Source organism: Cuculus canorus, chromosome 1 (assembly GCF_017976375.1).
Source record: "Cuculus canorus isolate bCucCan1 chromosome 1, bCucCan1.pri, whole genome shotgun sequence".
Lineage (NCBI taxonomy): Eukaryota > Metazoa > Chordata > Aves > Cuculiformes > Cuculidae > Cuculus > Cuculus canorus.
This window is the reverse complement of record NC_071401.1, coordinates 5883206-5897149: the sequence shown is the minus strand read 5'-3', so window position 1 is coordinate 5897149 and position 13944 is coordinate 5883206. Positions and strand designations below refer to the sequence as shown.

The 13944-nt window shown below is 43.3% G+C and overlaps 1 protein-coding gene across 5 annotated transcripts in view; it reads left to right on the top strand.

Annotated features, from left to right (window-relative positions):
• Positions 1-8849, top strand: part of EXPH5 (exophilin 5) — a 38878-nt gene extending 30029 nt beyond the window's left edge. For 3 of the 5 annotated variants that reach the window (XM_054051374.1, XM_054051384.1, XM_054051392.1), the window contains exon 6: positions 834-8849. In XM_054051374.1, coding sequence (XP_053907349.1) covers positions 834-6148 — 5315 coding nt within the window. In that variant the 3' untranslated portion in view covers positions 6149-8849. The remainder of the gene's footprint in view (positions 1-833) is intronic. The other 2 variants (XM_054051400.1, XM_054051408.1) reach the window with 1 other exon arrangement.
• The last annotated feature ends 5095 nt before the right edge of the window (positions 8850-13944 follow it).

Sequence of the window (13944 nt, the reverse complement as noted above, 5' to 3'; positions counted from 1 at the left end):
AAATGGATTAGGAAATGCTGTAACAGCCATATCCATTTATGTTTATATCTTACGCATGCTGTTTTCAAAATACAAAAGGTATGCAATTAGCGAGGGCCTAATTCTTTTTGCCAATAAAAATAGTTTAAATACATTGCTGTCACTTAATCTTACAACTGAGTATCTCGGTTAACTGAGCTGTGTAATGTTTAATTCCAGTTCAGGAGACTGTCCATATATAAATACAACTTTGTTGCTAGAATAAATCGCAGGTTCCCATTTCATTATCCTTTTTATGGAGAAAATGCCATTTTCAGGGTGCTCATTTAGGAGTAATAAGGTATAATTTAGTGGAGTACTTCTTTTCTGAAAGAAACAAATGGTGGATGTGCCAGACTTCTTAATGCTTGTTTGATGGTTTGCAGGTTTGTGTTTTCTCACTGTTAGATCATGAAAGGTCCATGTTTGCTAGTGAATTTTTGTCAAGGATTTGTTGCTTACAAACTGGGTTTGAAAAGTTTACACACATACACATATGTAGCATGTGAGTAAGAATTTAGGCTTCAAATTGTTTTGTTTTTCTTTTAAATAGAATAAAGGCTAACATTTACATAAAGAGCTGTTTTAAGATCAGTCATAGACCAGCGCATTTTTTTCCTTCTAATCATAATGAGTGACTGCTGAAAGCTCCTGTAGGGGAAGAATGGGTGGTTTGGGGAGGGGTTTGAATGCAGAGAAGCTGACTCCTTTCAAAACCAGTTCTGATTGTTAATGTAATATGTAAAACCTTTTATCATAAATAGTATATTATTAACAAAAACAAAACCAAGTATCTTTTTTTTTTTCCTGTACAGTTCTAAATGATCTAGATGACCAGCTGGCCCAGGAACAAGCCAAAGACCCATTGGACAGGACAGTTTCTACTGGCAGCGCATCAAATATCCAATACAGTAGTGTATTCCCTACTTCAAAGAGGCAGACTGCTAATAGGGAGCAACACAGAAATGACTGGAGTGACATACCTAGCATGTTTTTCCCGGATGGACTGAGAACAATAAGAGCCAAAGATGAACACAAGCTTTTCATGAGACCAAGGAAACTACACAGTGCATATATAAACTGGCACCAGACGGCCTTTCAAGAAGATAGCAAATATGGTGATACTGTTGATGGAAATCCTCATCTGCTAAGCAAAAGGCTGTCTTCTGTTTCTTTTGGGCGATCTTCAGAAGGTAGCTTATATCCTCCTTCTGTAACACAGAACAGCGGATTTAGGCACAGGACTTGTATGAACAGGGATACAGCTGGCAGAAGTTACTCAGTATGTTCCCTTCGGAGATGTCCTTCATCAGTATCTTCTGACCAGCTATCAGCATCTGGTTTACAACAGCCATTAGCAAGGGAGAGCAACAATGGTTTTGTACCAAGGTTTGGTAGACAGAACCCAAAGAGAATTCCTCTGTCTTCTATTGTATGGAACAACACAGCAGACTCTCCTGGACAAACTCAAGAAAAAATGTTTAAAACCCAATCACTGATGGAGTTTCATGCTACAGACCATTGTAGGAATTCTAGCTCTTTGCAAGAAACCAAGAAATATGCATGTTACCACTCAAAACACCACTACAAAAGATCTATTTCAAGCAGTAATTGCTTTAGTAGAGTCAGTAGCCCTGACAAAGCTACTTCTCCGTTGCCCTTTGATAACTGGGAGAATTATCCATTATACAAATCGGAAAGTAATCTCTCTAGATCCTACTGTAGAGATGCTTCTCTTGGCAAATTGTATGCAAACCAAAAAAATTCTTATGGAAAAAAAGACAGCTATTGTTCCTGGGCTGACATTCCTCAGTACTACAGTGATGAAGTATTTATTTCCCCTGAAGCCAGCTTTGACGTGATTATGGCTAATTTAAATGACCAGCAGTGGTCACATGCAAAGAATTCAAAATTTGGTTCACAGTGCCTGCGTAACGATCTTCATGTATATTCTCCAGAAAATGCACATATGAAAAGGATAACAAGAAGTGCAAGTAGAACTTCTTCAGAATTCAGTGAGGGCTGTCAGCCTTGGCTAAGTTGTAGCTCAGCAGTTTCTGGTATCAGAAGTGATGAGTCAGTCTTTCCTAATTTGAAGGACCAAACAAAACCTATAGGACTGAACAGGAATTCAGTCGTCGTTACCCGACGAAACACTAAAGCAGACTTTGCACAACTAGAAGATGCTGAAGGGATGAAACTGTCAGATGAAGACATGCTGTTACAATCACTTCCTCAGCAAGCAGATACAAACTACATTGATACCCAGAGATTTCCCTCTAACAGCCCTGCTTCTGCCATGTGGCAAAGCGGTGCATCTCTCTCTAACACAGTGAGATCAAAGAGACAAACCCAAGCCGCTGCCAGAGGAGATATTGCAAAAATGTATACATCAAATGGTGATAAAAGAAATATACAAATGAAGGAAAATGATTGCCCACCCAACAGCAGTGTTTTCAGTCAGCCTCCCTGTATTTTGCCAGCTGACAAGAGCAGGAAGGAACCTTTTCTTCCAAGCCGGAAAGAATGGGAACATAATCTCCATTATGGAGCAAAAAGAGAGAGCATCAAACAGGATAATCGGAGCACAGAAGCCATTAATCAAGCTACTCCAAAGAGACAGTCCTCCCTGCTGAATGTTGCTTCTGCTCCATCTACTGAAAATTTAGCAAGCTCTCAAGACATATTGTCCTGTCCTCCTGAACGTTCACCTTGCTCCTCACAAAGCTCTCCAGAAGCACTTTCTCATAAAGACAATTCTAAATGTTTAGGAACACGCTCTTCAGTAAATTGCACAGTTACTGAATCTCAAGCAAAAGCTGGAAAATCAGCTGAAGTGAGCAGAATAGGTGTTACCAAAAAGATTTCACAGAGAACACTGCAAAATACAAGCACTTTAATTACTAAGGACTATAATGGACAATTCACTACTAGTTCTCCACAAATTGTAAGTTCTGGAAATATTTATACACACAGCTTTGATGGAGATCCCAAGGCCTCTGAACATAGTTTACGTTATTTTTGCTTTGAAAAAGGAAGCGGAAAAATAAGGGGTAATTCACCCTGTGTCGAAAGGCTTCACAAGCAAGATAGCTTGCTGAAACATAGCAGTAGCTGCAGCATTACTGGCTCCCCTAGAAGAAACAGCCTCAAATCTCCTGACCCACTTGTTATTTATTACACTTTGCCTAGAAAATCAGCTAGCATTGCTGGTAGCATTACATCAGGTACACCCATCTCTTTACCTAGAGAAAGCAGAACAAGGTGCGATTGTTTAGGGTCTGAAACTGCATGTAGGAACAATGCCTTTTGTTCTAATCAAAGAGATGTGTCTTGTTTAGAATCAAACCATTCGTTTTTAACAGCAGCATCACTAAATGCTGCTACAAGTAACAAAGTCTACCCCAGTCCTTTAACCAAAAGCCCTAGCGATTCAGTATGTCGTAGCACATCAGCTGAACTGACAGACAGATGTAAACATCTAAGCAGAAGAGAATCCTGTGAGTTTTCAGATTGTAAGGAGACGGGAAATTTTTTGCAGAAATTTAAAACTACAAGCACGTTTACAGTTTGTGTTGATGAAGATCATATAAAGTACCATGAACTAGTTTCAATTTATTACACCTTACCACGGAGGCACTCAAGGACATTCTGTAACCTCTTTAGAGATAAGCAAGAGGATGCAGATTTACCTTGCCCCAAAGAAAATGCTCAGTCACCAAGAATACGAAACAAGAAAAATGAAGGTCATGTGAGTTTAGCAAATGTTTTTTTCCCCAGTAATTTGGAAAAAGAGGTGCCTTCATATTCTACTTCAGCTCTGGTTACATCTCAGAACTTAGGAACTGCTGCTGATAGTGAAGAAGAGAATTCCCACTTACCTCCTGGCTCTGAGAAGATATGTCCTTCAAAGTCAGTGAGTATGGTACATAATAGGAAAGACAGTTCAGCAGGTCTTCCATTAGCAGAAAATGTGCTATCTGACATGGTGACAAAAGAAATTTCATTTGGTGGTCCACAAGCCACTGCAATAGCGACTAAGTCAGGTAAGGCTATTTCTGCTGCTTCAAGCAGCCAAAGTACAGAAGTATATCTAAAAGAAAAGAAGGAAATTGTACAAACAGCCACACCACTAGTGTCCACTTTATCAACCCCTCCCAAGCCAGGCAGACGTTTAGTCAATCCTTTATGTTCTACTTCAACAAATAAAAGTAGTATGCAGAAGGGAAACTCTGAAAAAGGGTGTCAGCCCCCTAAACTGAACACCACTAAAAATCTGAACAGTTTACTCCTCCACCCAGGCAAAAAGAGTTCCCTTGGGAGGAACAGTAACACAGAGTGTGCTGATGTGCTGCTTTCTCCTGCAGAAGACAGGCACAGGGATGGTACCGAAGTCAAACAGAGAGTAAATCTCCTACACCAAAACACCCGTCTGTATAATAATAAATTTAGTGGGCTGCAATTAAGGGCTGACAGTTCAAGAAAAAATGCAAATAATTTAAACTCTTGTAGCAAAGTGCTTTCAGAGTCTCAGAACAAAGCAGCTGTGGTAAACACAGCTTCCAACACTGATCCATTACAACAGCTAGATGAAGTGTTTAGCACAGATACAGATAAGTTAAAGAATTCAAGAATTAAAAAAGAGCAAATCCCAGTGATTACTCAGATGGGTACGGATTGTAGTGGTTTGCAGGAATCAGAGAGGCACAGTGAAGGCAGCCTCAATGTTAACTGTAAAGATAAAGTCCTCAGGGTTACACAAGATCAGAAGTTAACAGAGAGTGCAGGAGATGAGAACAAGTTTCTCTCTGACTGCACAAGAGACAAAGTCAAAGATATAGAAAAAAGAAAAAACAGGTCTTCAATTAAAAATAAGCTGGCAGCTGTTTACAAAACAAGTCGAAAATTTTCAAGTAAAAATTTACCCCCCAAACCGCACATCAGTAACATTTTTTCACAGAACGATGGAAGTGCCACTTCTTTAGAAGCAGACCTGCCCCTTGACTCATTGATTTCAATGGATTCCCATCAGCCATTCCTACAATTGGACAATGAAAATCAGAATCACAGTTTAGATCCTAACAAGAACACATTAAGACCAAGAACAACTGAGAATAAGAAGAATGAAAATCAGAATGATCCTTCTTTGCTTGTTAATAACACCAATTGGAGGTCTTTTACAAGCTCATACACCCAGAAGGAAGCTATCAGTCCTAAAAAAACTACCATGAAAGTGGAAAATAGGCCAAGTCTTACAACCCTATTTCCAGATAAAGCAGTAACCACAAGAAATAAGAATTCCCAAACTTTTGAACTCAAGGTAGAAAGCAAAAGCCAGCCCGTCTCTCCAAGTGCTACTACATTAGAACCACTGGATGATGAGAAAAGAAGAGCAAGCAGTCGTGCCTGCAGTCCTCCCTTACCACTTCTAACTGACAAAAACTCAAACACATACATAAATAGCTGCTTGCAGGAAGACATATGTCCAGAGCAAAACTTCACTTCCCAGGCAGCGCTCGGCCAGTGGCAAAATATGCCTCAATCTGCTAGCTTAAAAAATGCTAACTTGCATAGCTATCAGTTGCACAAGAGTCATGCCAAAAGTCAGCGTGAGCGTCACCTTTCTGAGAGTATTTGTGCTCGAGATTCCCATGAGACTTTTGCCTTGGGAAGCAATATTCTAGCAAAAGATGGTATACGTGGGAAGAGATTTAAATCTTACTCGGAGCTGTTGTCTTGTGATGAAAATGAAAACTGGGCATCGGACAATGAAAAATGTCACAGCACTAGAAATCTCATGTATCCATCTGTTGAATTTGGTATATTTGGCAAAGAACAACAGTTGGCTTTCCTGCAAAATATCAAGAGGTCACTCACAGAAGGGCGATTATGGAGACCTTGTCTTCTTAATAACCCTGGTGCTTTCAGAGATGAGGAGAATCCTATAAACAGGGCTGAGCTTTTGAGCTCAAGTTCTGCTGGGAGCAAAATGTCATCAACTGCTTCATCCCCCCGAGAGCCAACTGATATCTATCAGGAAGACCCAGCAGCTTATTCAGACTCAGACAGTGATACCACCACTGATGATGAATACTACCTAGATGAGATAGATAAAGAATCAGAGCTTTGAAAGGCTCATGGTACTAAGATGGCATGACAGCTCAGTTGGTTCTGTGCAGGCAAAAACATGTAAAATACTTCGAGCCAGTTCTTGTGCTGCTATAAATTGTTACAACTTCATTAGTTTTAAAGCTAGTATGTTTGTTAGCTGAGCACTTGACCTTTGTTAAGTATGTGGCTTCACCATAGCTGTTACTCCTAGCAGGGAAAAAGAATGTTAAAAAAATCCCCTCCCAAAATAATAGAAGATAAACGACTGTGGGGCTTTGGATGGTGTAAATCCAGAGATGGCTTTCTTCTGAGTCAGCAAGCAGTGGCTTATGCTCCTGGCAGCTACACAGTGCTGGAATGGATAAATTCTCACTTGAACTACTTTTTCTTATGAGGCTTAACAGGAAACCAAGAGGCAACTTTGCCGATAAATTGATGTTCCTCCAATTTCCCTCATTTACCAGATCAAGCACAATAATGCCAGTCCATGCCACCCAACAAACGCTCCTACAAAACAAAACCTGTTCAAATTTTACAGTGTATTCTGTGTGAATGTTGTTTTTCGACATTCCTGGGAAGCGCAGCAGAGGGGTTTGTTCTGCCATGTGGATTCCACATTGAGATTTTTCTCCTCAGCGGTGCAAAAGCAGCAAGCAGTGTGAGTTACGTAAGTGCATGGAAAACAACTCAGCAACGGGCACTGCAGTGGGAAACTCAAGAGAATTGCTGAGGATGTTAAGAAACAGCTGATCGTGGAAATCTGCTTTTCAGACATTGGAGGTTCACAACCAACACAGCTTTGGTTACAGTTGAGATGGAACAGCCATATTTCTGCCTTTGATTTAGGAACAGGTTAATTTGGATTAATAACCAAGACTTTAAACGATGCAAAATGTAAAAAGTTTTACCCTATATTTTTTCTATATAAACCTTATAGGTTGAAATCTAAGTTGTCCTAACAATGGGAAGACCAACATAACCAATGCAGTTTGTTACATCCCTGATTTCTCTGGCTGCCTCCGCACTGGGCTGGTCCTGGGCTGAGGCACCTGCAGCTGCTGAGCTCCTTCAAGACAGCACCACATGAAGCAGCCCGAGAGGACACTTGGCCAGGTTGCAGCGGCGCCATTCCAGCTGGCAGGTTTTTTACGTACAAAGTAAATAAAACCAGTAAGAAATGCTCTTTGCCTTTTGCTAAATTACTGCCCCATTTGGGTATTTTTCAACCATTCCTGCTGTCACTGATGTTATTTTTATCCTTCAAACTGAATGACTGTAAACATTTTCTAGTGGGATGTCTCTGCCCTTGACAGGGGTTTTGGAACTAGATGATCTTTAAGGTCCCTTCCAGCCCAAACTATTTGATGATTCTATGATTCTGTTTTCCGGTGGCGTTTCTTCAGCCACACTAGTAATGTAGTATTATTGCTCAGTAGCCAAAACTTATCCCTGGCTATTCAATTTCTAACTAAGCTTTGATCTCTTTTTATTCAAAATCAGAAGTGGCTCACTGAGCCAGAAGATAGTATTTTTAAATAATTATACATTTACTTCTACTTTATTTCTAATTTCAAATGTGGTAAATAATGATGATCCATATTTTTTATACACTTCTTAATTCAATAAAATTTCTGTAGGGCAGTATTATATTTTTGTAACTGGAAGGACAGTATACTGGTATTTTGAAATAATATATTTTACATGAAACGAGCACTGCTTGTGACACTGACTACTCCACAAGAAACTAAAAGATGGAAATATTATAGTAGGTAACTGGTATCCTTATTTTTTTTATACTGTAAACTTCGTTAAAGAAGTGGGTCTATAGTTCAAATCTGTACCGATATGTAAGTGTTGTTACTTTGTACAGGGGGGATTTGTCTTTTGTTGTACGTGGAAAGACTAATATAAACTATGTATTTATAGTCAGAATTGATCTCTATGCCATGACTGGTTTGGAAGGATATAAGGATAAGGATATATGTGCTGACATATAGAATGATGTAAGGAAATGCCTGCTGTATCATTGTAACTATGTAATATGAGATATTCAAAGGAGAAGTAGTGATTTTCTGAAAACGCTTTATTCTACGTGTACAGGATTCTGTAGAGTATGACAATAATATCAGCTGAGGGTCAACGAGGAATTGCTGCTGCTGTACATTTCTGCAAAATGTTTTAAACCAAAAATTGGGAATACCAGCCTACATAAGGTAAAGAATAATCAAATAAATGTTTACAAGGGAAGCAGGTGGTCTTCCAGTTTTTATTGACTAGAAGTGGATAGTTTAGAACATTTGTATCTGCAAATATTTTCTACCTGTTAACAGAAGTTGGATAAAGTTCTCACCTTGGCGGCATAATTTGTTTTTTCATTTGCTATGCTGTGTATGTACAGGAAAGCGACTGACTTGATTTCATGTAAGCAGGTGAAAACTGCTTTCGGTCATAAATCAAAAAGTGGAAGACATAAAGTTGTGGAAGACAGCAGCCTGTTGAGGATCTGTAAACTAATATTTCCGCTGAATAATGGAATTCTTTAAGAAGGTCAACTGCATGAAAATATAGGGAGAGATACCCTTTGAATAGCGATCGGCTCTGTTCAGTTAAGCAGAGCCAGATTTTGATACCTTTGGTCTTCCAGGCTTTTTCTTGCAAAACTATATTCTGTAACTGTTCGTAATGTATAGGATTTTCATATTTAAAAGTATTTGTTCAGAATAAATTCTGCTTTTAACTGAAAAAATGTGTTGGTAGGGTGTTTATTTAAAAATAATAATAAAATCCAGCGTCTTAGTATTGTTGCTGGGGTGCTGGGGGCAAATAATGCCCTAGATTTAGAATGGGGCACTCAGCCTTGGTCCAGCATGCAGCTGTAGGCAGTGGTCATGCTGGCTCTCAGGCAGAGGAAGGACCTGTTGCCTCAGCGGTGCACGTACTGCTGTTTTCTCTCCTGCCAGCTGATGAGTCTCTAGCACACAAATAGTTTTCGGTAGTAGCTTTACAGCAGAGGTGTTAATCTCTTAGCGAGCCGGATGCCTACAACTTGCCTTGAGGAACCGATACTCTGTGTAGGGGTCAAGGGTAGTATTTGATAAGTAGTTTTACAAGATGATGCGCTCCACGTGAAAAATCATTTCAGATGGAATTAGGCGTGAGCGGAGCCTGGCTGCCACGTGCAGTGGGATGGTGCATAAGACTTGCCACTGTCTTTCAACCTTAATTACTACAGCCAGTGTGCGCGGTACCTGAGTTCAGTGACGCAGTCCCTCAGCCTAGTTTCAGAAGGAAACAGGGTTTATGAGCTAAGGCGATGGTGGTGTCTAGATCTCTGTCCACCCATTAGGTCCCTTGTGTCCCTAGATGACCTTTGACGTTTCTAATAAAACCCAATGACATTTGAAAGAAGAAGTCTCATGGTTTCATCACAGGATAGCTCAGGATGAAGGAACCTTAGAACCATAGAAGGCCTCTGAACTGACCTGCTCACAGCAGGTCAGCTCTGACATTAGATAAGGCTGCTTAGGGCTTCATCCAGTCAGGGCTTGAAAATCTCAGGCATCTGGCTCTTGAAAAGACAGGACAGCCTCTCTGGGCAACCTGTGCCTCTGCCTGCCTGTCCCCACAGGGAAACATATGCAGGCTGGGCGTCTTCCATCATCTTATGACTGTTGTCTTTCATCCTCCCACCTTGCACCATCTCCTGAACCATCTTCCGAGGGGCACTGGAGGCTCTATAAGGCCCATCTGCTCCCTGAAGCCATCTCTGCTCCAGGCTGAACAATCACAGCTCCTCCATCTCTCCTCACAGTGTTAGTGCTCTAGCTTAACATCTCAGTGGCCTCCTGAATGTGACCCAGTTTATTGATGTCTTGTACTGGGGAGCCCAAAGCTGGACGCAGTGTCTCAATGTGGTCTAACAAGTACTGAGTGGAGAGGTATGACTCCCCTCTGCCTCTAACTCTGCCGCTGTTCATACAACCCAGGCTGCCACTGGCTGTCATTTCTGCCAGTACTCACTGATGACCTGTATCCACTGTCCACCAGGACACCCAGGGTTTTTCCCTCAGAGCAGCTCCTGGCAGCCTGTCCCAGCCTACAGGTGACTCCTTCTTAGGGACAACACCCTGAGGGCACCAACAGCCCTGACACTCAGCTCTCCAGCGTAACCCCACCCTGCCCGTGGCCCAGGACCCCATTTCAGCCCATCCTGGACCCATCACTCCCCACCCCAGTGATGCTGTAGGATGTTGGTCTCCATGAGACCTCATCTGGAGTATTGTCTCCAGTTCTGGAATCCTCAACATGAGAAGGATATGGAGCTGTTGGAATGGGTCCAGAGGAGAGCGACAAAGATGATCAGATGGCTGAAGCACCTCCCATATGAGGACAGGCTTAAAGAGTTGGGTTTGTTCAGCCTGGAGAAGAGAAGGCTCAGAGGAGATCTTATAGTGACCTTCCAGTACCTGAAGGGGGCTACAAGAAGGCCAGGGAGGGACTGTTCACAAAGGCTTGCAGTGATAGGACGAGGGTGAATGGGTAAAAAAAGGGAGAGGGGCAGGTTTAGGCTAGACACAAAGAGGAATTTTTTCACCATGAGAGTGGTGAGGCACTGGCACAGGTTGCCCAGGGAAGTTGTGGCTGCCCTATCCTTGGAGGTGTTCAAGGCCAGGTTGGATGAGGCCTTGGGCAGCCTGATCTGACAGCCGGATCTGTCACTGGGCCTGATCCTGATCTGTAGGTTGGCATCCCTGCCAGACCTCAGCCCTGCCCCATCCCCACAAGCCAGGTGGGTGATGTGGCCTCTCGGCTGCCCCAGATGCTGTTTGCCATGTGTGGGGTGGGCTCCACACAGGTGTTCCCCATGGAGCAGCTTGCCCTCCGTGCTCCCTGGCAGTCAAGTGCAGGACAGGGTGCTGGGCCATCTTGTCTAGATTGTGCTTTTGCCAAGAAAGGTTGGACCAGATGATCCTTGAGATCCCTTCCAACCTGGTATTCTATGGTTCTATGATTCCACGACTTTGTGTTGAATTTCATGGCCTTTTCCTGCAGCCTGTCCAGGTTCCTCAGGATGGCAGATTTGTGTACAAACTCATGCCTCTGTTTGGCATCATCTGAAAAATCAGTGATGGGGCCCTCCATCATGTCATCCCAGGCCAGGTCCGTGTAGTGCTCCCTTTTACCAGCTGCCAGGTAGAGACAAACCATTAACCAGCCCTCTCTAAGCCAAAACAAACATCCTGGTGGTTTTTACTCGTTTGGTTGCCCACCCATCAAGACAATATGATCCTAAATTGGATACAATAATGCTGAAGGATTCAGTGATATCTTTGCTAAATTCAAGGTAAATGACGTGCCCTGCTCTTCTCTCATCCGCAGAGCCAGTTTATCCGGGCATGGTTGGCCCTTGGTCAGCCCACTCTGGCTGCTCCCAGCCACCTTCTTCTCCAAATGTGCTCCCAGCTGGTGCAGAGGGCGAGTAAGCTGCCTTCACTGATCCCTGCACTGAGAACAGGAGCCAGGGATGCACTACCTGGCCAAGAAACACACACATAATTCCAGATTAAGACTATACATGTTTTCTCTTGCCTGTTGGGAGTATCACACATGGTACATCAGCGGAGATCTGTAGTTATCTGAGGTGAGGCAGTTTAGGTGACTAAAGACAAAAGCAAAGAGGAAACCAGGGTTGGTAATTCCACTTTCAAGGAACCTGTTTTTCATGGTCTGTAGGCAGAGACTTGAAGTTCATGTTATTCAAAAACACGCAGCGTTCACTCGTGCTCTCATTGTTTTGCATGTGAAATTCCAGGGTTGCATGGAAGCTTGATCTAGTCCTCCTACAGCTTTGTAAGCCCTCTCATCTACCCATATCCTGAAATATTTCCTAGTAGCAGCAAACGCTTCTGACAAAAATGATACAACCCCTTGGAAGTTTTCCCTGCTTACTTCCATTCCATCATTTCAAATCCATGAGACTACTTTGTTGTCACATTTTCAGGAGTATAATGCCCTGATCCCTCTCTCCCCACCACTATAGGTTACTGCATGGATGTGGGCCACCTAAAGAACCTCACCCACAGGCCCCAAGTGTGCCCCATGGGTGTGTGGTCAGGCCATGCAGGGATGGGGCACTGGGCTGAGAGACCTGAGCTCAGCCTCATTTGCAGCTGGAAGGGTGAGCCCAGTGGTGGGGAACAAGGTAGCAGAACACCCCAATAGAGTTCCTGCTCCATCCTGCCCTTTAAACACTGTGAGAAGTCCTAGGAACAGCGAGGAGGAATTTCATATTAGGGGTGTTTTTTTTAAAATGTACAGCAATCTCTGTCTGTACACAGAATCACAGAATGGTCTGGGTCAGAAGGGACCCTAAAGATCATCCAGTTGAAACCTACCTGCCATAGGGAGGTATGTATTCCACTGGATCAGGTTGCTTAAAGCCTCCGGCAACCTGGCCTTGAACACCTCCAAGGACTGGGCTTCCACAACTTCTTTGGGCAACCTGTTCCAGTGCCTCACCACCCTCACAGGAAAAAAATTTCTTCCTAAAGTTGACTCTAAACCTCCCCTCTTTCAGCTTAAAAATTACCCCTCGTCCTATCCCTACACTCCCTGATAAAGAGCTCCTCCCCAGCTTTCCTGCAGACCTTCTTTATGTACTTAAGGCTGCTAGAAGGTCTGCCCAGAGCCTTCTCTTCGCTAGTCTGAACAACCCCAACTCTCTCAGCCTGTTCTTACAGGGGAGGTGCTCCAACCTTCTGTTCTTCTTCACGGCCCTCCTGTGGATTGGCTCCAACAGATATGTACCCTTCCTGGGCTGAGGACTCCAGAACTGAACACAGTAATTCAGCTGAGGTCTCACAAGGGCAGAGTAGATGGGCAGAATCACCTCCCTCAACCTGCTGGTCATGCTTCTTTTGGTGCAGTCCAAGATAGGGTTGGCTCTTTGGGCTGCAAACAGACATTGCCGGCTCACATTGAGCTTCTAATCCACCAGTACCCCCACGTCCTTCTTTTCAGGGCTACACTCACTCCTTTCTCCACCTAGCCTGTATTTTTGCTTGGGATTTCTCCCACCCCGGTGCAAGACCTTGCACTTGGTCCTGTTGTACTTCATGAGGTTCACATGGACCCACCTCTCAAGCCTGCCCAGGACCCTCTGGATGGCATTCCTTCCCTCCAGTGTGTCAACCACACCACACAGCTTGGTGTCATCAGAGCTGATACAGGCAACTGCAATGAACAAGCTTCAGAGACATTGGATTTTTTTCTCTTTAAATTGCAAGTGAGCTGTTACCACAGGTAACACTTGGTTTGGAGGAGATCTTACAGATCACCTGCCCTTAAGTCTGACCTGCACAGCACCCACAGACCAGGGAAGGAAAACCTCTCAGGGCATGAAATTGTCAGGATATGGGCAGCCTGCTCACAGACAAGTGGGTCAAGGGCTCAGTCCTCACCCTCCAACCAGCTTTACTGTGTTCTCCCCAGGTCTCTCTAGGTCTACAGGCTCCCTCACAACCTGGAGCCACACTTGGTGCCCAGAGAATCACAGAATCATTAAGGTTGGAAAAGACTTCTAAGATCACCCAGTCAAACTGTCAGCCCAACACCACTGTGCTTACTAATCCATGTCCCAAAGTGCCACATCTACACATTTTTTGAACACTTCCAGAGATGGGAGCTCCACCACTCTCCTGGGCAGCCTATGCCAGTGCTTCACTGCACTTTCAGTAAATAAATCTTTCCAGTATTGAGTCTCAACCTCACCTGGCACAATTTGGGGCCATTTCCTTTTGTCTTATCACTTGTTAC